The sequence below is a fragment of the Lepidochelys kempii genome, chromosome 6 (genome assembly GCF_965140285.1).
Source record: "Lepidochelys kempii isolate rLepKem1 chromosome 6, rLepKem1.hap1, whole genome shotgun sequence".
NCBI classification, from domain to species: Eukaryota; Metazoa; Chordata; order Testudines; family Cheloniidae; genus Lepidochelys; species Lepidochelys kempii.
In genome coordinates, this window is record NC_136385.1 from 64095899 (window position 1) to 64119810 (window position 23912).

The following is a 23912-nucleotide window of genomic DNA, read 5'->3' on the forward strand; positions in this document are numbered from 1 at the left end:
CACTGAATGCTTTTTCATTGTTCTCAGATCCAAGGGTTTGGGTCTGTGGTCACCTATGCAAATTGGTGAGGCTTTTTATCCAACACTTCCCAGGAAAGGGGGGGTGCAAGTGTTGGGAGGATTGTTCATTGTTCTTGAGATCCAAGGGTCTGGGTCTGTAGTCACCTAGGCAAATTGGTGAGGCTTTTTACCAAACCTTGTCCAGGAAGTGGGGTGCAAGGTTTGGGGAAGTATTTTGGGGGGAAGGACGCATCCAAACAGCTCTTCCCCAGTAACCAGTATTAGTTTGGTGGTGGTAGCGGCCAGTCCAAGGATAACGGGTGTAATATTTTGTACCTTGGGGAAGTTTTGACCTAAGCTGGTAAAGATAAGCTTAGGAGGTTTTTCATGCAGGTCCCCACATCTGTACCCTAGAGTTCAGAGTGGGGGAGGAACCGTGACATGGTGGCACAGTGGTGGGATTAACCTGAAATCATTTTGAGATCCAGTTGAGATTTTTTGAACTAGAAATACAGATTTTAAAAAGGAATTTTTAGGAAGTCCAGAAAGCAGCTTTGAAACTGAAAGCAGCTTGGTTTCTCTCTGCTTTGTGGCCAAGCAGAGACAAAGGGGGATTATCTTGTGAATTGCAGGTTTTCTTTGCCTGGAGGCAGGGTACTTAACTCCTGCAGGGAAATTCACAGTCTTCCAACCCAGAGGTTTTTTTTTTCTTTTCTTCCTAAAAGTAAATAGGGGGTGTGTGCTCTACCCATTTGCCTGGAGACAAAAGTGGCAGGGTTTTTTTTAGGATTTTGATTTTTTTTTGTTTTACAAGGAGCACAGGTTTGAAAAGAAATTTTTTTTTTCTTTGGGCTGGGTAAGCAGGTTTCCAAGTAGTTGGAGGTTTTTTGCTTTAATTTGGGCCCAGAGCAGAGACAAGGGAATTGTCTTTTTCTGTAGGCTGACAATCACTATCAGAGAATAGGTATTCTATTCCAGCACAGCAAAATTTTACAGCCAAGTTTTGTTTGTTTATTTCTAAACCTCGGGTGTAAAGTTAGTTAAAAACAGAGAGGTTAGAATGGCCAAATCCTCGGCTCGACTACAGCTGGAATTAGCCAAATTTCAGGCTGAGGAAAAACAAAGGGAACATGAAAGACAGATAGAACTCATGCGGCTGGAGAAGGAGGTACAGGAGGCTGCCCACAAGAGGGAAATGGAGGCAAGGAAGCATGTGGAGGAGATGGAGAGGATAAAGGCCCAGCAGAATATACCAACAAACCCTAGCAATCCTTCTCCAGGTACCACTTCCCATCCCAGAAAGTTCCCCACCTACAAGGCAGGTGATGATACTGAGGCCTTCTTAGAAAACTTCGAAAGGGCCTGCCTTGGGTACAACATCTCTACTGACCAATACATGGTAGAGCTGAGGCCGCAGCTCAGTGGACCCTTAGCTGAGGTGGCAGCTGAAATGCCTAAAGAACATATGAACAAGTATGAACTGTTTAAATCCAAGGCGAGAGTCAGAATGGGGATAACACCCGAGCAGTCTCGTCGGAGGTTCCGAGCCCTAAGGTGGAAACCAGACATGTCATTTACCCGACATGCCTACCACATTGTGAAACATTGGGATGCCTGGATATCAGGAGCAAGTGTTGAATCTCCAGTAAATTTGCCCTTCCTAATGCAAATGGAACAATTCTTAGAGGGTGTTCCTGAGGAAATAGAAAGATACATCCTAGATGGGAAACCCAAAACTGTAATCGAGGCAGGAGAGATTGGAGCCAGATGGGTGGAGGTGGCAGAGAAGAAGAAAACTGGTCGCAGTTGGAGCGGAGACCAGAAGGGACCACCCCAGACCACACCCTATTACCGGGGGCCGCCCAAAGCCCCACCTACCTCCCAAAGAACCCTCCAGACCCCTTATCGTCCCACCACCCCGTTCTCCAGCAACCCACCTCGCCCCGGTGACCCGTCAGCTGGACGATGTTTTAAATGTAACGAGCTGGGGCATGTAAAGGCCAACTGCCCCAAGAACCCCAACAGATTATAGTTCATTGCACCGGAATCACACCAGAGGTCCACAGGCCCAGATACCTCCCAGATACCCTTGGAGCGGAGGGAAACTGTGAGTGTGGGCGGGAAGAAGGTCACCGCGTGGAGGGACACCGGAGCACAAGTGTCAGCTATCCATGCTTCCTTAGTGGACCCCAATTTAATCAACCCAGAGATCCAAGTGACGATTCAACCCTTCAAGTCCAACTCTTTCAATTTGCCTACAGCCAAGTTGCCTGTCCAGTACAAGGGCTGGTCAGGAATGTGGACTTTTGCAGTCTATGATGATTATCCCATCCCCATGCTGTTGGGGGAAGACTTGGCCAATCACGTGAAGCAGGCCAAGAGGGTGGGAACGGTCACCCGCAGCCAGGCTAAACAAGCCGTGAGGCCTAGCTCTGTTCCGGAAACTTCTATCAGGGCCCGGTCAGAGGTGATGGACCCAGACCCCAGGCCAATGTCTGCAACAGCAGTAGTGGATCCAGTCCCAGAGACCCAGACGGAACCAGTCCCAGAACCGGAACCAGCCAAACAACCAACACCAGACCCCGTGCCAGCACTGAATCCAGTACTTGCAACCTCAACACCAGAGGGCCCCACCGAACCTGAACTGGCAGCAGCCGATAACCCTACACAAGAGGCTCAGCCGGAGCCTGAATCCCAACATAGTGCACCAGCGGAGAGCGGTTCACAGTCAACAGAAACAGCTCCATCCCCTATATCGCTTCCAGAGGGACCAAGCCTATGTCCCCAATCCAATGAGGAACTGATGTCTCCAGCATCAAGGGAACAGTTCCAGACCGAACAGGAAGCAGATGAAAGCCTCCAGAGAGCGTGGACGGCGGCACGGAGCAACCCACCGCCTCTCAGGTCTTCTAATCGATCCAGGTTTGTTGTAGAAAGAGGACTTTTATACAAGGAAACTCTTTCTGGGGGACACCAGGAAGACTGGCATCCTCAGAGACAGTTGGTAGTTCCAACTAAATACCGGGCCAAGCTCTTGAGCTTAGCCCATGATCACCCTAGTGGCCATGCTGGGGTGAACAGGACCAAAGACCGTTTGGGGGGGTCATTCCACTGGGAGGGAATGGGCAAGGATGTTTCTACCTATGTCCAGTCTTGTGAGGTGTGCCAAAGAGTGGGAAAACCCCAAGACCAGGTCAAAGCTCCTCTCCAGCCACTCCCCATCATTGAAGTTCCATTTCAGCGAGTAGCTGTGGATATTCTGGGTCCTTTTCCGAAAAAGACACCCAGAGGAAAGCAGTACATACTGACTTTCATGGATTTTGCCACCCGATGGCCGGAAGCAGTAGCTCTAAGCAACACCAGGGCTAAAAGTGTGTGCCAGGCACTAGCAGACATTTTTGCCAGGGTAGGTTGGCCCTCCGACATCCTCACAGATGCAGGGACTAATTTCCTGGCAGGAACTATGAAAAACCTTTGGGAAGCTCATGGGGTAAATCACTTGGTTGCCACTCCTTACCATCATCAAACAAATGGCATGGTGGAGAAGTTTAATGGAACTTTGGGGGCCATGATACGTAAATTCGTAAATGAGCACTCCAATGATTGGGACCTAGTATTGCAGCAGTTGCTCTTTGCCTACAGAGCTGTACCACATCCCAGTTTAGGGTTTTCCCCATTTGAACTTGTATATGGCCGTGAGGTTAAGGGGCCATTGCAGTTGGTGAAGCAGCAATGGGAGGGATTTACACCTTCTCCAGGAACTAACATTCTGGACTTTGTAACCAACCTACAAAACACCCTCCGAACCTCTTTAGCCCTTGCTAGAGAAAACTTACAGGATGCTCAAAAAGAGCAAAAAGCCTGGTATGATAAACATGCCAGAGAGCGTTCCTTCAAAGTAGGAGACCAGGTCATGGTCTTAAAGGCGCTCCAGGCCCATAAAATGGAAGCATCGTGGGAAGGGCCATTCGTGGTCCAGGAGCGCCTGGGAGCTGTTAATTATCTCATAGCATTCCCCACCTCCAACCGAAAGCCTAAGGTGTATCATATTAATTCTCTAAAGCCCTTTTATTCCAGAGAATTAAAGGTTTGTCAGTTTACAGCCCAGGGAGGAGACGACGCTGAGTGGCCTGAAGGTGTCTATTACGAAGGGAAATGTGCTGGTGGTGTGGAAGAGGTGAACCTCTCCATGACCCTTGGGCGTATGCAGCGACAGCAGATCCAGGAGCTGTGCACTAGCTACGCGCCAACGTTCTCAGCCACCCCAGGACTGACTGAACGGGCATACCACTCCATTGACACAGGTAATGCTCACCCAATTAGGGTCCACCCTTACCGGGTGTCTCCTCAAGCTAAAACTGCTATAGAACGGGAGATCCAGGATATGTTACAGATGGGTGTAATCCGCCCCTCTGAAAGTGCATGGGCATCTCCAGTGGTTCTAGTTCCCAAACCAGATGGGGAAATACGTTTTTGCGTGGACTACCGTAAGCTAAATGCTGTAACTCGCCCAGACAACTATCCAATGCCACGCACTGATGAACTATTAGAGAAACTGGGACGGGCCCAGTTCATCTCTACCTTGGACTTAACCAAGGGGTACTGGCAGGTACCGCTAGATGAATCTGCCAAGGAAAGGTCAGCCTTCATCACACATCTCGGGCTGTATGAATTTAATGTACTCCCTTTCGGGCTGCGAAATGCACCCGCCACTTTCCAAAGACTTGTAGATGGTCTCCTAGCGGGATTAGGAGAATATGCAGTCGCCTACCTTGACGATGTGGCCATATTTTCGGATTCCTGGGCAGACCACCTGGAACATCTACAAAAAGTCCTTGAGCGCATAAGGGAGGCAGGACTAACTGTTAAGGCTAAGAAGTGTCAAATAGGCCTAAACAGAGTGACTTACCTTGGACACCAGGTGGGTCAAGGAACTATCAGCCCCCTACAGGCCAAAGTGGATGCTATCCAAAAGTGGCCTGTCCCAAAGTCAAAGAAACAGGTTCAATCCTTCTTAGGCTTGGCCGGTTATTACAGACGATTTGTACCGCACTACAGCCAAATCGCTGCCCCACTGACAGACTTAACCAAAAAGAAACAGCCAAATGCTGTTCAGTGGACCGGAAAGTGTCAGAAGGCCTTTAACAAGCTTAAAGCGACACTCATGTCTGACCCTGTACTAAGGGCCCCAGACTTTGACAAACCGTTCCTAGTAACCACAGATGCATCCGAGCGTGGTGTGGGAGCAGTTTTAATGCAGAAAGGACCTGATCAAGAATTCCACCCTGTAGTGTTTCTCAGCAAAAAACTGTCTGAGAGGGAAAGCAACTGGTCAGTCACTGAAAAAGAATGTTATGCCATTGTCTACGCTCTGGAAAAGCTACGCCCATATGTTTGGGGACGGCGTTTCCACCTGCAAACCGACCATGCTGCACTAAAGTGGCTTCACACCGTCAAAGAAACTAACAAAAAACTTCTTCGGTGGAGTTTAGCTCTCCAAGATTTTGATTTCGACATCCAACACATCTCAGGAGCTTCTAACAAAGTGGCTGATGCACTCTCCCGTGAAAGTTTCCCAGAATCAACTGGTTAAAATCGTCCTTGAGATGTGGAAAATATTGTTAGTCTTTATGTACTTGGTAGTATATTTAGAGATGCATGTGTCTTATTAACTCTGTTTTCCTAGAGCTCCAGGAAGAAATCCCAGCCAGTGTTTCACCCTAGCTGAGATTTAGGGGGCGTATCATAAATATAAAGGGAAGGGTAAACCCCTTTGAAATCCCTCCTGGCCAGGGGAAAGCTCCTCTCACCTGTAAAGGGTTAAGAAGCTAAAGGTAACCTCGCTGGCACCTGACCAAAATGACCAATGAGGAGACAAGATACTTTCAAAAGCTGGGAGGAGGGAGAGAAACAAAGGGTCTGTGTCTGTCTGTAGTCGTCTTGGCCAGGGACAGAACAGGAATGGAGTCTTAGAACTTTTAGTAAGTAATCTAGCTAGGTATGTGTTAGATTATGATTTCTTTAATTGGCTGAGAAAAGAATTGTGCTGAATAGAATAACTATTTCTGTCTGTGTATCTTTTTTGTAACTTAAGGTTTTGCCTAGAGGGGTTCTCTATGTTTTTGAATCTAATTACCCTGTAAGATATCTACCATCCTGATTTTACAGGGGGGATTTCTTTATTTCTATTTACTTCTATTGTTTATTAAAAGTCTTCTTGTAAAACACTGAATGCTTTTTCATTGTTCTCAGATCCAAGGGTTTGGGTCTGTGGTCACCTATGCAAATTGGTGAGGCTTTTTATCCAACATTTCCCAGGAAAGGGGGGGTGCAAGTGTTGGGAGGATTGTTCATTGTTCTTGAGATCCAAGGGTCTGGGTCTGTAGTCACCTAGGCAAATTGGTGAGGCTTTTTACCAAACCTTGTCCAGGAAGTGGGGTGCAAGGTTTGGGGAAGTATTTTGGGGGGAAGGACGCGTCCAAACAGCTCTTCCCCAGTAACCAGTATTAGTTTGGTGGTGGTAGCGGCCAGTCCAAGGATAACGGGTGTAATATTTTGTACCTTGGGGAAGTTTTGACCTAAGCTGGTAAAGATAAGCTTAGGAGGTTTTTCATGCAGGTCCCCACATCTGTACCCTAGAGTTCAGAGTGGGGGAGGAACCGTGACAGGCCCCCTCAAGGATTGAACTCAAAACCCTGGGTTTAGCAGGCCAATGCTCAAACCACTGAGCTATCCCTCAATATGCAAAAGATTTAATTCCCCAGGGCTTTCAATATAATGCCTCTGACAAAGCACTGAATTAACATATTTTTAAAAACTGTAAGACCAGCTATATTGGGTCAAACTAATGGTCCATGTAGCCCAACATCCTGTCTTGCTGCAGTGGCCAATGCCAGGTGCTTCAGAAGGAATGAACAGAACAGGCAATCACAGAGTGAACCATCTCATCGTCCACTCCCAGCTTCTGGCAATCAGAGGCTAGGGACACCCAAAGCAAAGGATTTAGGATGACCAGATAAGTGTGAAAAATCGGGACGGGGGTGGGGGGTAATAGGAGCCCATATAAAAAAAAGCCCCAAATATTGGGACTGTCCCTATGAAATCAGGACATCTGGTCACCCTAATGGGGTTGCATCCCAGACTGTCGTGGCTAATGACCATTGATGGACCTACCCTCCTTGAATTTACCTAATTTTTTTGTAACCCTGCTATAGTTTTGGCCTTCACAACATCCCCTGGCAATGAGTTCCACAGGTTGACTGTGCGTTGTGTGAAGAAATACTTGCTTTTGTTTGTTTTAAACCTGCTGTCTATTACTTTCATTGGGTGACCCTGGTGTTTGTATTATGTGAAGCAGTAAATAACACTTCTTTATTCACTTTCTCAACACCATTCACAATTCTATAGATCTCTATCATATACCCTCTCTCAGTCGTCTCTTTTCGAAGCTGGAAAGTCCCAGTCTTTTTAATTTTTCCTCATACGGAATCTGTTCCATACCCTTAATCATTTTTGTTGCCCTTCTATTTACTTTTTCCAATTCTACTATATCTTTTTTGCGATCGGGTGACCAAAACTGCATGCAGTATTCAACGTGTGGGCATACCATGGATTTATATCATAGCATTATGATCTTTTCTGTCTTATCTATCCCTTTCCTAATGGTTCCTGACATTCTGTTAGCTTTTTTTGGCTGCTGCTGCTCATTCAGTGGATGTTTTCAGAGAACTATCCACAATGACTCCAAGTTCTCTTTCTAGTATGGTAACAACTAATTTAGACTCCATCATTTTGTATGTATAGTTAGGATTATGTTTTCCAACCTGCATTGCTTTGCATTTATCAATATTGAATTTCATCTGCCATTTTGTTGCCCAGTCACCCAGTTTTGTGAGATCCCTTTGTAACTCTTTGGATTTTGCTTTGGACTCAACTATTTCAAATAATTTTGTATCATCTGCAAATTTTGCCACCTCACTGCTCCCCTTTTTTCAGATCATTTATGAATATGGTGAACAGCACTGGTCCCAGTACAGATCCCTAGGAGACACCACTATTTACCTCTCTCCATTCTGAAAACTTGACCATTTATTCCTACCCTTTGTTTCCTGTCTTTTAACCAGTTATTGATCCATGAAACGACCTTCACTCTTATCCCATGACTGCTTACTTTGGTTAAGAGCCTTTGGTGAGGGACCTTTTAAAAGGCTTTCTGAAAGTCCAAGTACATTATATCCACTGGATCATCCTAGTCCTTCGTTGACGCCCGCCCCCTCCAAGAATTCTGTTTGATGAGGCATGATTTGCCTTTACAAAAGCCATGTTGACTCTTCCCCAACAAATCGTTTTCATCTATGTATCTGATAAATTCTGTTCTTTACTATAGTTTCAGCCAATTTCCCTGGGGTTGAAGTCAGGTTTACCAGCCTCTAATTGCCAGGATTGCCTCTGGAGCCTTTTTTAAAAATTGGTCACATTAGCTATCCTCGTCTAGTCATCTGGTACAGAAGCTGACTGAAGTGATAGCTTACATACTGTAGTAAGTTGAGGCCCTGAAACATAAACCTTTTGGTATCAGAGGCCTGGTATGAGACCTAAGGCCTGAACTAAAGTAATGGTCAAGACTTTGCTAACATAAAGCAAAGTTAAGCTGCGAGCCAGAGGCAGGCCCTGCTCACAGAAGCTGGCAAGGAAAGGGCTGATGTTGCATAAAGATATGCTGTTGCATAAACATATATCTAAAGTGTATTAGATACCAGAGCCATACACAAATGGTACAAGAACATTCTTATACCATCCACATAGATAACAAGGACGGGGCAAAAGGCCAGTATGATGGATAGAGTTGTTTTGTTCGAACCAACATGTACAAGGTGAAAGGCAGCACCTTACTGCGTAGAAGGGTGGTGCATTGTTACGTAAAGGGGTTGCACCTCAATACGTCAAGAGTGTTATGTAACTTGTTTGTACCTGTGTTTAAGAATGCATCCCTGAGTGGATGTCTTTTTCCAGCCTAGGGGGCAGTGGAAAGTCCCGCCACTGACTGAGCTGAGTCCATTGCCAGGGAGCACATAGAGACTAGCAACAAACCGTATATAGGTTATATAAGTTATATGAACTGCGGGGCTAGAGATTGTGTTTCTCTTCGACAATAAACCTGGCCAACGTGCCTTCGTACCTTACTAGAGTTTGTGGTCATTGGGGGTTCTCTCAGGGTCTGCTGTGTTAGCTATCTGCGCAGAGCTGGGACAGCACACAGAGGGAACATGCATGCAGCCGACTGTTATCATCGAACAAGAGCAGAGCACCACACCGGTAGCTACTGACAACACATACCACAGGTAATAGTTCTGCAATTTCATATTTGAGTTCCTTCAAAACTCTTGGGTGAATACCATCTGGTCCTGGCGACTTATAACTGTTTATCAATTTGTTCCAAAACCTCCTTTATTGACACTTCAATATGAGCCAGTTCCTCAGATTTGTCACCTAAAAAGAATGGCTTAGGTGTGGGAATCTCCCTTACATCTTCTGCAGTGAAGAGCAATGCAAAGAATTCATTTAGTTTCTCACAATAGCCTTATCCTCAAGTGCTTCTTTAGCTCCTTGATTGTCCAGTGACCCCACTGATTGTTTGGCAGGCTTACTGCTTCTGATGTACTTTTTTGTGGGGTGGCTATTAGTTTTTGAGTCTTTGGGTAGTTGCTTTTCAAATTCTTTTTTAGCCTTCCTATGTAACCCACACACCACCTGGGTGTGGTGTACTGTTCCATCTAGTACTGATAGCACTTAGAGACAGATTAATGAGTCTATTCTACAGACTTAGCTAAAGGGCACATGATGTTTAGCTCATGCAGTAAAAGCTCATGCATTTAACTCCAGAAGTCCCAGGTTTGATCCTGCCTGCCAATGGCCAGGGTCTGTAGGTGTTACACCTAATTATACTTTTACATTTTTTTAAACTTGCCAGAGTTCATGCTCCTTTCTATTTTCCTCAGTAGGATTTAAATTCCAATTTTTAAAAGATACCTTTCTGCCTCTCGCCACTTATAGTGCCTGATAGCCACTTACAGCTTCCCGCAGCTCCCATTGGCCAGGAATGGCGAACCACGGTCACTGGGAGCTGCGGGAGATCATGCCTGCAGATGGTCAAGGTAAACAAAATGTCTCACAGCCCGCCAGCTGATTACCCTGATGGGCTTTGTGCCAAAGGTTGCTGGATCCCTGTATTATGTTTTATAATATGGAGAATACATTTAATTTGAGCCTCTATTATGGTGTTTTTTAAAAGTTTCCATGCAGCTTGCAAGGTGTTGTGACTGTACCCTTTAATTTGTTTAACTAACTTCCCCCTGTTTGTGTAGTTCCCCTTTCTGAAGTTAAATGCTACTGTGGTAGGTGTCTTTGATGTTTTCCCTCCCACAGGTATGTTCCATTATATTATGGTTGCTATTACCAAGCTGTTTAGCTACAAGTTAAGACAACTACAATGTTAATAAAATAAATTATCAAACAAGCAAGCCCTCTCATATGTCCCAGCTTGTGTTTGGTTATGATGGAAGAAGCACACAACCGTGTCCTGGAGGAATGGCTGCAGATTGGTGCCCAAACAGAAGCCAGAAAAGAGCCAGATCAGTGAGGCTGAGCCAGAGGGAAGTCTTGCTGAGTCTCCACTGCACCCTACGTGGTCATTTACAACCTTGGCTGCAAAAGGCTACCAAATGGCAATTTTTCAGTCATGTATTTTTCATCCATTCTGCCCTCTTGTGAGCGGGCCACGGCGGGGCTCAGCCAGCGGGCCGGCTCCAGAGCAAGCTACGGGTAAAGCCTCATCCTGGGTGGTGGGGCCTTAGGAGCCCCCAGGCCCGGCAAGGTCTGAGGGGAATAGCTCGGCGCACAGCGGCCCTCCCATGGGGAACTGCGGTACCGGGTCACTGGGAAGCGGAGGGAGGGAGCACGCGCCGGCCTCGCCTCAAGCCTGTTGCCCCAGGCCAGGGCGGCTCCTGCGAGTAACAGTCAGCAGCACGTGACGCGATTCCCGCCTCTCCAGCCACAGGCTGAGCGGCTCTGTGAGCCGGAGAACGAGGGGCGGGGCTCAGGGGGCGGGTCGGTTGGTTCAGGAGAGGCTAGTTCTGGGGCACCCGGGGCGGGGCTACGTTGGCCGCTGGGTGGAGCCTGCGGGGAGTCCGGCTCGGGGACGGTGGGAGGAGCGGTCCCTGCGTGGGGTTAGCTCTATGGCATTGACATGTGGTTTCTTTGCCCACGTCAGTCATGGCGCCTGTGAGGCTTCAGTGCCTCTAAAAGAAAGAAGGCACATTATTTACATATTCATCCTGTTTGACCAATAAGCGCTCGCCGTTTTGGGTGTGCCGGCTGTTGGGAAAGTCACCTGATTCGTCTTTCAAGATGGCCGCGGCACTAGGCTGCTCAGCTTGGGGAATGCAATCAGTGCGGACCGTCCCATAGCCCCTGAGTGCGCAGGGGGAGCTGGACCGATCCACCACCCCTGGGTCTTCCCTAAGAGCTGTGTGTCTAGTGCAGGGCAGGGCAGCGCAGCCTGGCCCATCCTATCCGACGCGGATCTCCTGGTCTCCACTCATCCCAGACAGGTGACCAGGCGGGCACTGGGACGGGGCACGAGAGGCAGCCGGCTAGCGGGGGGATTTCTGGATGTGGGCGGAGGGCTGATGACCCAGGTCCTTGGTTCAGGGGTAGGACAGCAGAGGATGGGGAGCGCGGTGGGGAAATCCAGTGATGGGAGGGCTGACACGGTGTGTGAGGTGGGGGAAGGTAGCCCTGCGAAAGTGTTTGGTGAATCTCTGACCACGTCCTAATGTCTGTGTCATAAATATAAAGGACCATGTTGGGGGGTTTCTTGTACCTTTCTCTAAGCAGCTGCTAAGTCAAGTCTGGATTCTAGATTAGATGCACCCCTGGTCTGATCTGGTATGGCAATTCTTGTGCTACTTGTCATTTGTATTTTGAATGACTAGACGATGGAGACTAAACTCTCGTCTCCCTTAAAATGATCTCTCTAGATCATGACTGACTGAGACACCTTGGCAGGTTAATATATAGGGGTGAGAAGTTCCCAGTGTGGAGAAAGCTTGAGATGGAACTGCTCATGCTGTAGCTGCTCTGTTCACTACGGTTGTCAAGATACCACATTTTACCTTCCCTACTGAAGTCAGAGTTCTTTATTAGCGCTATGCTCTCAATAAACAAACAAATTGATCCTTCCTGTTTCCTGAGAGTATTGACTCTAAGCAAGTATCAGTGCATGTTTCACAGGGATAATGTTTAAATCACCTACTTGAACAAATACTGTGGTATTGATTTTATCACTGGCTGGAAGTGCATTCCAAACTTTAAAACACTTAAATAGCTGCAGCTTGGTTTCTGATTGTAGATCTGTTCTGTTCCAGGAGCACTGAGGGAAGATTTGCTGTGACTTACCTCTGGATGGTTTTTCTTTTCTTCCTTTTTTTTTTTTTCCTTCCTGTCCCCAGGAGTCCAGTCACAGTGGGATGATGCATCCATTTGGTAATGAGGAAGCAGCCTCTCTGGAACATCTTTTCTGTTTTTTTTGTAAATGTGTACAGCGGGGAGACTGGGAGCTAGCACAGGCCTGTATTCCTCAGTTACATCTGTGGCAGGGGGATGGCTCTGAGAAAGTTACAGCTATTCTGCAGTCTCTAATAGCTTGTCCATCTCAGTTAAGGTAAGTGCTGTGTGGGATTTTTGTCTAACTGGTGGAAGTAGAACTGTGTTAAACAGGATGTATGTGATGCAATTGTCAGAAATTGAGGCTGATTCTTTATTCTTACTATAATGGACCCCTAGAATCAGGGCCAGATTAATGCAGGGGCTTTAGGGGCTGCAGCCCTGGGCTAATGGGGGGCTCCGGCTCAGCAGGGCTCAGGCAGGCTGCCTGCTCGCTGTGGCTTCATGCCGCTCCCAGAAGCAACCAGCTGCTTGCACGTCTCTGCGGCCCCTGGTGGGAACCAGCCAATGGGAGCTGTGGGGGTGACGCTTACTGGCCTAGGCAGCGCACGGAGACAAGCTGTTCCCCTCTCCCCAGAGACGTGCCAGCAGCCAGCCACTTCCGTGAGTAGCGTGGGGCTATGGTAGGCAGGCAGGCAGCCTGCTTGAGCCGTGTTGTGCAACCGGCCAGGAGCTGCCTGTGGTAAGCGCTTCCCAGCCGGAGCCTGAACTTCACACCCGCTACTGCACCCCAACCCTCTTCTCCAGGTCAGAATCCACACCTGCACCCAACTCCCTCCCAGACCTCGCATCCCCTCCTGCACCAAACTCCCTCCCAGAACCTGCACCCTTCACCCTCTCCTGCACCCCAACACTCTGCCCCAGCCTGGAGCTCACTCCTGCACCCAAACTCCCTACCAGGCCCTGCACCCCTTCCTGCACCCCTTTCCAAGCCTGGAGCCCCCTCTTGCCTCTGGAGCCCTCCCAGAGCCCTCACCCTCTCCTGCATCCCAACACTCGGCCCCAGCCTGGAGTCCCTTCCTGCACCCAACTCCCTCTCAGAAAGAAACTAATATCTCAGCTGTTCTAAGGTAAGAAGTAGGCTATTTTGAATTAACTAAACTATATTCTACATGTTTTAAGACTGAAATGTAAGTACAGAATGGCTTTATGTAAATTAAAAGGCAAGTTTAGTATAGCATTAATAGCCTCGATGCCACAATTGTGATGATTTTGTTTTAAATTAGGAAAAAGACTTGTATACAGGGACCCCACAAAATATAATAGGCCCGGGCCTACAGGAGAGTTAATCCGGCCCTGCTTAGAATCCTTGAAGCAGAACATGCTTCCTTGCCAGTGTTTTTTCCTTCATGCATTCCATTATTATAGTTAACATTTGAGTGCTGACCTGCTCAGAGTTGCACTAATATATGTAGGGGACCCAGCCTCAGTAAGCTTACAACCATGTTCATATATGCAATAGAGAAAATGATGGTATAAGCACAAGATCATGCAGAAATCTAGCAAAGGTCAATTTTGAAAGACTTCACTGAAATAATGTGAGTTGGAGGAGAGGGAGTCTGTTTTAGAATTGTAATGGTGCTGACACTGAGTGCTTTTTGTTTAGAAGATGATCAACCTATTTATTTAAAATGTTGGCTTACTACTAAATACCTGAGATGATTAAAACTGAAACTGTTTAAAAATCTTATTTCTCACCACTTAAATTGTCTACTTTTCACATTTCTCAGTTTGAATAGTGAAACAACCTTTAGTTTCACTTGTTTTTTCTCTTGACTTCTCAAGCACTTGCATGAGGCTATTAAGGTTGGGTTTCTGACACTTCAGGGGAACTTAAAAAATGTCAACTTTTTTTACTTTTGAAAAAAGTATCAAATATTTCTTTTTAAGTTTTGTATAACTTTTTGGTAATAATTTTTGAGTATCAACTACACAGACAGCATTCTGGGAATCATTTTTGTTTGGAGGAAAAAACACAATTAAATTGGTGTTGCCAACAGACATGAGAAAAATAAATATATTATACTTGGTACTGGCAACACGGCATACACTGGCTCTGTGGGGCAACTTTTCCTACTGTGAAGTGGGTAGAGATTTGTTTTGGTGCCTAGATGTTTGAAACTGATGGTATATGCTATTACCTCTGCAGGTGTGGACAGAATTACAGCCCTCAGAGACTTGCTTGGCTTTGGCTCCTTGTTCTCAAGAAATGGCTGGTGTGGGATCAGGTAAAGAAGTTTGTTCTAGTTGATCTCCAAATGGAAAATAATGTTTGTAAACAGAAAAATAATAAATTTTGTAGTTGCCTATTAAAATTTGAGACTTACTGCTATTAATAATGTCAACTGGTTCCTTAGACCATTTTCCATTAAACTTAGCAAGAAATTAAAATAAGTGTTTTGGGATTATTTTTTGAGGCCATGTGAGTTAGCTTTTTAATGTGCATACTCAGTGTGAGATGTTCTTATGAATAGACAGCATGAGTTAGTAACTTACATTTCTATAGCCCCTTTTATCCCCAAAAGATGAAATAAACCAAGGATTGCACAATGCTTTACAAATGGCATACTTTCAGGGTATGTAGTTTACATATACAAAACTATGGGGAGGAGAGTGGTAGGCAGCTAGCACACTGCATGAGGGAGAAAGAAACAAGGCCTTCAAAAAGGGGAAGATTGGTCATGTGTTTCTTTCCTCATTTTTTTCATTCCTCTGACCCCATTGCCTAGGTTCATGAATTTTCATGATCTTTGAGGAAAGGTGACCCTATCCCAAAGGGGTTATGGGGAAGTGATAGTTGCTAGCTAAGTTGTTGGAAATAAAGAATGGAATCTGTTGGTGCAGGAACAACCCCTAGATATCTTAGGATGGGAGAAAGGACTTTTAATCCCCAATAAAATAAATATCTCTGAAGATGTCTGCCCTAAAATAACAATTAAATAAGGTTTTGGGTTTTTTACCTGTAAACCTAAGATAGTGGCTCACATCTGCCCTATTCTTTTATCTTTTTTTCTTTTCCTGATAACTTCAGAAAATAATTCCAGCTGTTCTCCAGAGAGAAACTGAATTCTTACTCCTCTTAGAAGAACTGCAAAAGGATGTCTCAGATGAAGTCCTAAAGGTGAGCTGAGTGCCTGATATATTGATCATTCTTAGGATGAAACTTAATGCTATGAGTTAACTTGACTGACCTTGTGTTTGAGACATTAATGTACCTTTGGTCTTCTCTGCATAAAATAAAGACAGTTGAATGTGAGGGCAGTTCAAGTTTACTCACTTTAGGTCAAGGATCTCAAACTGAAATCACCATGAGGGCCACATTACTGACACCCTTTCATATAAAGATTCAAAAGCACACCCCTCCTGCTCCTGGCCCTGGCCCTGCCCCCACTCCACCCCTTCCCCAAAGTTCCCACCCCAACTCTGCCCCCTCCCAGTCCCTATTCCAACCCCTTCCCCAAATCCCCACCCCTGCTCCGCCTCTTCTCCACCTCCTCCCCTGAGCGTGCAGCTCCCCACTCCCTCCTGGAAAGTGCAAAGCACCTGGAGGTAGGCAGAGGAGCAGGGACGTGGCACACTGGGGGGGGCAGCGGGTGAGGGGAGCTTGGCGGCCGTAGGAAATAACTCAGGGGAGGAGGGGTGGGAGGAGCTTGGCGGGCATGTGGCTTGCAGGCCACGTGTTTGAGACCCCTGCTCTAGGTAGTGAATTTGGCATATATAATGGTGATTCTGGCTATAGAGGGGATAATGTAGGCAGGTGCTGAGCAAGCTTCTTTCCATAGCCTTGCTAACAATCCTGACTCCTGACCTCCAGCTGCCTCTGCTGTTACGGTCATACATCCCCATATGCAACTGTCTGTGCACCTCAGTCCTCATGTCACTTCCTGCTACATCAGCCTTGGGGCTTCCCTGGACAGAGACTACTATTTGTATGGTAGCTTTCTGACTTGCAGAAATGGGCACTAGCTTAGAAGCATCACATCTTGACTTAATGTAGGATATGAATTTGGGCCTCAATAGAGGAAAGGCTAGTGTACGAACACAATGAATCACTGAACCTTCTTACTGGTAGGCTTTGAAATCCATAGTGACCAGAACTGCCCTTGTTTTTTAAATTGTTATTGTCCTCTACCATTCTGCTTTTTGTTCCAACTCAAAGTCAAGTTGAGGTTTGACTCCAGACAATGGAGCTGACACAGCTGTCTGGCCATGTTGGGGAAGGAGAGCTAAAATGGATGACCTCAAGAAGGCTAAGGAGTTTAATACCTATTTTGCTTCATCTTCACTAAAAAAGTTAATGGTGACCAGATACGCAACACAATTAATAACAACAAGGAGGAAGGAATGCAAGCCAAGGCATGGATCAGGATAAAGAATATTTAGCTAAGTTAGATGTATTCAAGTCAGCAGGACCTGATGAAATTCATCCTAGGGTGCTTAAAGAACTAGCTGAAGCAATCTTGGAACCATTAGCAATTATCTTTGAAAATTGTTGGAGGAAAGGTGAGGTCCCAGAGGACTGGAGAAGAACAAATATAGTGCCTGTATTTAAAAAGAGGATCCAAGAGGACTTGTGGAATAATAGACCAGTCAGCCTAACTTTGATACCTAGAAAGATACTGGAGCAAATTATTAAATTTGTGGTTTTAAAAAGGTTGCTGCCAGAATTGGGGGATCTCAGTGGTGCAGTTCAAGAGGCTGCAGCCAGCTGCACAGTGATTGTTGTGGAGAACCCCTTCAGTAGGGCTGATGGGGAGGAAAGCTGCATGCCAGTTCTACAAAGGATGTAGCTGGTATGGTTTCACCATGGGACTCTGTCCTCTTATTTACCTATTTTGTACCCCTTTCATCAGATCATAATGTCAGGCTGATAGTTTGAAATCACACTGAAATGATTTGTCTCTGCTCGCTCCATCTCAATTGGGATTTCGTGCGTTGAGGGGAGTTGTAAAGAGGTTAGGGTTTGTGAAAGCCCTTTAAATACAATAACAGTGGAATGTTGCAAACTTATCTCAAAGGCATTTGGGGAGTAGGAACTCTCTTCATAGTGTTCTTGGGGTCACAAATCCAGACTTCCATTAGGTTTACTGACCCCAGCCTGAAAGAACTAATATGGTAGACCAGACTGGAGTAAAAGTGCCTTTACTAACAAGGTTTGACTGTAGGTTGCAATGGATACAAGGGCTCCTGTATCTTGGGAGATCATTTTGTATGAAGTACAGAAATACGTCCATTGGGCCCAGGACACTGTTACTGTCTGTAATAATTCTCCAGTGCTCTATCTAGCTCATTTTCAATATCCCACACAGTGCAGGTTTCCATGACTTTACTTGTTAGATTGTTCCACAGTGTTCTAGATCTCAGACAGGAGGTTTCTTCTAATAATCAGCCTTTGCTCAGCTTCATCTCATTATCTCTAACTTTATCTCCTTACATCAGCCTAAACAATACTTCTTCCTTATTGGTATTAACCAGCTGCAAGTATTTGCTGAATGTAATTGTCTGGTCTATACTTCTGCTTTTCTCTTTGCACCATGCTAATTCTTTTGGTTTTGAAATTATGGAAGGTGGGGGAGGAAACCAATAGACACTTTGAAAGATGAATGAAGGAAAACCTGGATCTGGCTGCCAAAGTAACAAAATCAGTGGGACACTTTAATAAAAACTTGGGTTTTGTGAAGTACTTTTTTCATACAGTAGGAAGGTTTCCGTAATTAAAAACAAAAAATTCCAGTGTCTATACTTAAAAAAAAAAAAAAAAAATTCAAACAGCACCAGTGGTGGAAAGTAAAATAGGTTTTAAAAACTCTTTTGTTTTTAATAAACCAAATATTTGGATGGGGATTTGCCTTTCAAAGATTTTTAATTGTTGGCTGAATGTTTACTTTTGTAAGATTTTTAAAAAAGACTAGTTGCTAATGGTTAATAGGATCTGCAATGATTCTAGTTAGGATGAAAATCATAAGGACTCCGTATCCTCATTTCATAAGCGGACCACCAGAAGGGGAACGGTAAGAAACTCCCTCAATAATGCAGTATTGTAGTTAGGAGCATTATGGGAGTTTTATACTTTAAACATCCAGATTTGATCACTATTATAGACAGGACTCTGGACTAGGTGAGCCAGTATGCAGCATCTGAGCTTCTTGGGAGTCATAACCATTGATGGCGTGTGTTCGCAAAAAGTGCATTATTTTGGGATTGAAACTGAATGCCTGTAGTTCTGAATTCCTGTAGCAGAGTTGGTTGCCAAGGTAAATTAATGGTTCCAAGTGGATGTCTATTGAATCTTTAAATTTGTTGTATATCTGGTTATATTTTTTTAATGTGTGTGTGAAAACCAAGTGGCATTCAGGCCCCCGATCGTATCTGTCTGTTTCCTCCCAGGAGCTGTTCGAAGCATTTGAATGTGTCCAGAGCAAGCATGAATCGGACAGAAAGAAAAGAGATGGCCGCACTTACAGATTCAGTGTGGAAGCAACCTCTGCTCTCCGGAAGCTTTTGTTGAGGGCTCCCCGGCGGGCACAAGCCCTGCTGGAGTTCCTGCAGGGAGAACCTGGCACACCCAGCTCTGCACTCCAGCACAGCTGCTGTCTGCAGAATATCTACGTTGACTTTCTCCGTGACTCCTTAAAATCTCTGCAGAGGCTTCAGCAGTATCCCAAATCCTCAGGAGAATTGGATCAGAGTGAGACAGTAGATGCTATTTACAGTGCCCTTAGCGTGTTGCATTTTGAAGTGGAGCATCAGACTGGCGAGCTCCGACACTTGTGCAGGGAGCTGTTGGATGCTTGCTGGGCTGAAGGAAGCCCACTGAAGGAAGAGAGGTTACTGGGCTGCATACTGAGGAAGCAGAGCCATGCCTTGCTCAGTCTGTACAGCAACGTCTTCACAGAGAGGACAAGAGAGAAACTGCTGGGGCCAAAGTTGCCAGGAAAAGGTTTGTTTTGTTTTCTCGTTAAAAGCTGGACCATTGAGACTTTGCAGGCAAGAAAGGTTGGCGGGAGGAAGGGATGGGAGTTTGGCCACATAGGGATTTTTTGTTATGGAGACTTAGTTATGGAGTCTGAATGTGGCTTTTGCTTAGTGATTCCCTAACTGTTCTACTGCTGTAAACCTTGCCCAGGGCCTGCTTTCTTCAGAGGTAGCTCTCTGTGTTTGAAAGTAATCCCATTTATGTGTCTCTCAGGTTCATCTGAGCAGTTGGAAACAGAGCGGGTAATGCTGGCTTTGTTCTCAGAGCCTGAAGAGGTTTATTCTTGGAAGACTGCCTATTTCTACTGCCTGAGCAGCAGCAAGCACTTTCTGGAGCAGATTCTGGTATGGCAATAAATATGATAGGGAGGGGAAAACCCAGTAGTGGATCAAGTTTGCACCAGGATTCCAGCATTAGAACATTTTACATTTGATTAGAGGTCTTCAGGTGTCCTGACTTTTGGTACCAAGAGATTAGCTAACTAGCAGTGGGTTTTTATTATCTGTTGACCCATCTGCAGTGTTTCATCTCTATGATTTAAGATATTGGCATGGAGGTGTCTGGAAGATTTAAACCAGTGTGGTCTGATGGATAGAACAGAGAACGTGGGAGATGGGACTCCTGTATTCTACTCCCAGCCATGCCAGGGATTCCCACTGATTCACTGAGTAACCTTGGCAGCAACATAACCTCTCTGTGATTCAAGTACCCCATATGTAAAATGGGGATAATGATGCTTCACAAAAGGGTTGTGGAGTTAAATGGATACTTGTGAAGCACTTGAGAGCCTGGGGTGAAAGGTGCTATTGGAGATAAAAGTGCACAAATAAAGACGTGTATTGAGGGCACAGGAATCCAGACAGATGAGCCAAGATTTATTCTGTTACTGGCTCAAAAACTCCACTAGTTTCTGCATAAAACCTATTTAAAATATGCAGAATTGGAGAGGGGGTGGATTGATTCTCTGGCTTCCACTTAGAGTGACTCCTTTTCTTTGTAGCCCAAATAAAGCCTGTAAAATCTGGGTTTGAGGAAGTTAAACTACTTTCTGAAACTACTATTGTGACAGTCCACCACCACCCTAGCAGGATTCTGCATTTTTAGAATAACGGATGCTTTCTTCCTTTTTGTTCTCTAGGTGATTGCATTAACACTATTAAAAAGGGAAGACTTCTCAGGCTTGAGCAGCTTACTGAGTCGAGAATTCAACCCCCTCAGCCGTCTTCTAGTATTGCTAGGGTGGACTCACTGTCACAGCTTAGAATCAGCAAAAAACTTGTTGTATGCTCTTCACAAAACTCAGGCAAGTACGTGAGTGGAGAGCAGGTTGAAATGGCTGAATGCTATGACTGACCGTTCAATTTGATTCCAGTTATTTTAAATTAGTTGCTTGGATTGTTAGAACAAGTCTCATTTTAGAGACTTCAGATTTGATTAACTGCATAAACTGAGATTCTGGACTTTTAAATGTCTTTCCAAATGGAAGATGTAAGGGTGAATCCTCTGGTTAGGATTTTCAACCTCTTTTTAAAAGGTTTTATAAAAACAAACTTTTCCTTAAAACAAATAGTGTACAGGCAGCAGCATTGCAAGTTCGTCTTCACTACATCTTCATCAGTGTGCCTCAACTATGACCTGAATGGGGTCCTCGAGGCCATTCTCTAGGGCCCATTCAGTCCTTGACCTCAGAAACTCAAGGCCAAATAGTGCCAGTGGTTTTGACTTTGTATTGTGGGTACTTATGCCCAGGAACTGCATTGAGACAACTTAGTCCATTTCACATGTGCCACTGAACTTGTAGACACTATTGATCTGAGTTGAGCGGTGCCATCTACTTAATCCTGAATGCCCAAAATAAAATCCACAGTAGCCTAAATGTTAGAGCTGAGACTAGAGGGTCCACTTTATTTTGGAATCTTCTTCCTTTTCTGGGTATGCAGAGCTTTTAAACACTAAGCCTGTAGTTCCAATCCGAGCAGTATTGGTGAGTGGTTGCCTTGGACAACTGATATGGGATACTGAGCCTTTCTCTTCTAGATCATTGATTGAACTCCATCCCAGGTCAATAATGTCTTAAGGGAGTTACCGTCTGATGCCTGGTCGGTGACCTGTATAAGATAGCACAGTCTCAGATCAGTGTTTAGTGAGCAGGCATCCATAGCAGAACATAGGCATATTGGAGGTGAGTCTGTAGGCAGCGTGTACTTCTAACCCATACAGTATCCATTCTGGGTATATAACTAGAGTGACAGCTTTGGAGATATAAGTCCTGTAGTATCTTTCAGAAGCACTAGATTCTCTTTACAAATAAAATGTTAAAAGCTACAGGGATGAGCTTACAGACTGGAAAAAATGACTGTCCAGTTTAGATTGCTTAACCTTAACAGGGCCCCTTCAAAACAAAATGCAGCTATCTATCCTCTATTTTGTTGCTTTAATGTGTAAATAAAGTAAAGGTGCAGAAATCTGCCCATCTAAATATGTTAAGATTCCTTTAGCCATTAAACATCACACATGTGAACCAAACTCTGATTTTGTGCTATTCTTGGTAAGGTAGAGGGATCTGGTGTAAATGTGATCTCTTCATTTTATGTTAGCTGAGGCTAATTTGCTCTGTCTCTCTCTAACAGGGTCTGTGCAATGACTCAGTATTAAAAGAGTTCTGTGATGGGCTGTGGGCTCAAGTGGAGGTTCTTGAATGGTGCACACAGCAAAACAGGTGAAACAGCCAGAAGCACTCTTTTTTTTTTTTTTTTTTTTTACAAACCATGTATTTTGACAAAGGCTCCCCACGTAGTCAGAATTACATATGTAGATGTTTAATATACAAATGCCAAGTATACAATATCTATGCCATGTCTCCATTAGTGGCCATAAGCTATAGAGACTTGATGCTTGTCTATGTTTTTAATTAATTTTTTTAAATTCGCAAGTTGAGTCAGTGTTAATACTGGAAGATCCTTGGTGGAGACAAGGTTCAGGTGGTGGACGCATTTTCACCATTTTGATTAGTCTTGCTTTTTCTTGTAGTATTACTATCCCAAAGAAGATTCTTTTGCAACACTTGTACAGTCTGGATTGCCACTCTGCACTCTACTCTCTTCATCACCTCACCAACCTTCTGGCCCTGAATGAAGAGGATGTCATTGAGCTTCTTCAGAAGGTTCCAGCCAGAGACCAGCAGACAAAGGGTAAATGAGTAGGAATGTCATTTAAAGGTAGCCTTCTGCAGAGTCCACTCAGCATATACCTTTAAATTTCTCATCATGCTGATAGTACTCCCGTCTGGAAGGATCAGTGCATACAACTTGCAATTTGCAAATCATAAACATATCACTTAGCAGAACTTAAACCCAACTCCATAGGGTGTAGGAAAGTGATTCTCACCAATTTCCATTTTAAAGGAGAACTGTCTCCTATGAGAAGGTTATGGAACCCAGTTAGCTTGGTTTTTGTTTTTCCCCTGCATGCGGGAGCTGTGTGTGTCTGTGTATGGAATGGGTAATTTCAAGTTGAGTTGTTTAAATGAACCAACAATTTTCAATGAAAGAATTTGCAGTAATGCTGAATCTTCCTGATTTCTTTTGCTCTCTAAAAGGAAGCCAGTTCTTTATCTCCTACCACAAAGTGTCAAGATGGTGGCATCCTATTTTTTAACTTTGTGTGTGTGTGTGGGCTTATGACAGGGAGTTGGAGATCAATTAGTGCCCCTAATGAACAGAGGTTTATCTCTCTCTCCCCTTCCGGCTCCCTGGGCCTGTTCAAATAAATGTCTGTGAAACAGAGCAGAGGTAAATGTTGGGCTGCAGTTGGTCATGAGATAGGCCTAGGAGGAAACCCAACCTGGGGCATTCTTCTGGGGTCGGTCCCCCCCCCCCGCTTTTCTTTTTTCTTCTTTCAATTCTGTTGTAATTATCATACTCAGTCAGCAAGATCTTTTTTTTTTTTCTTTCCCCCAAGGCCTGTTATTGAGACTTATTTTGCTGCTGTGCCATTACATTAACTTAGTGCATTACTCCTCTCTGAGTTAGATGTTTATTAGCATCTCTGTTATAATATAGGACTCCACCTTTAAATGTCTGCTGATGAAACACTAAGAGACCTCTCTGGGGTGGGAAGACTCAGGCCACTTAGATCTGCCTGAGTCATGCAGCTGCACAGAAGGATAATTCTAGCCCTGGTTTCACTTCTCTAAGATCACTTTAATTTACAGAACTAGTTAATGAAAATTAAGCCTTCCCTTTTCTTCCAGTTCAGGGGTGAATTAAGAGACTTGCATTTAAAAGGGGTGCTGTGACTGTGAATTCTTTTACAATTCAGCTTCCTGACAGGTAAATTTAGATAGCGTATCCTGAAATTGAAAGAGTGGGGGGACGGGAAGTCTAAAAAAACTGAGTTTATTCTACTCTGATGATGATGATTAGAAGGGTAA

At 44.9% G+C, this 23912-nt stretch overlaps 1 protein-coding gene across 5 annotated transcripts in view; it reads left to right on the top strand.

The window, feature by feature from the left end:
- The first annotated feature begins 11375 nt into the window (after positions 1-11375).
- ZFYVE26 (zinc finger FYVE-type containing 26) overlaps positions 11376-23912 on the top strand; it is a 70529-nt gene continuing 57992 nt past the window's right edge. For 4 of the 5 annotated variants that reach the window (XM_073348397.2, XM_073348400.2, XM_073348398.2 and 1 more), the window contains exons 1-9: positions 11376-11609; positions 12510-12721; positions 14654-14732; positions 15536-15625; positions 18892-19444; positions 19694-19824; positions 20619-20783; positions 22111-22199; positions 22511-22671. In XM_073348397.2, coding sequence (XP_073204498.1) covers positions 12528-12721; positions 14654-14732; positions 15536-15625; positions 18892-19444; positions 19694-19824; positions 20619-20783; positions 22111-22199; positions 22511-22671 — 1462 coding nt within the window. In that variant the 5' untranslated portion in view covers positions 11376-11609; positions 12510-12527. The remainder of the gene's footprint in view (positions 11610-12509; positions 12722-14653; positions 14733-15535; positions 15626-18891; positions 19445-19693; positions 19825-20618; positions 20784-22110; positions 22200-22510; positions 22672-23912) is intronic. The other variant, XM_073348401.2, reaches the window with a different exon arrangement.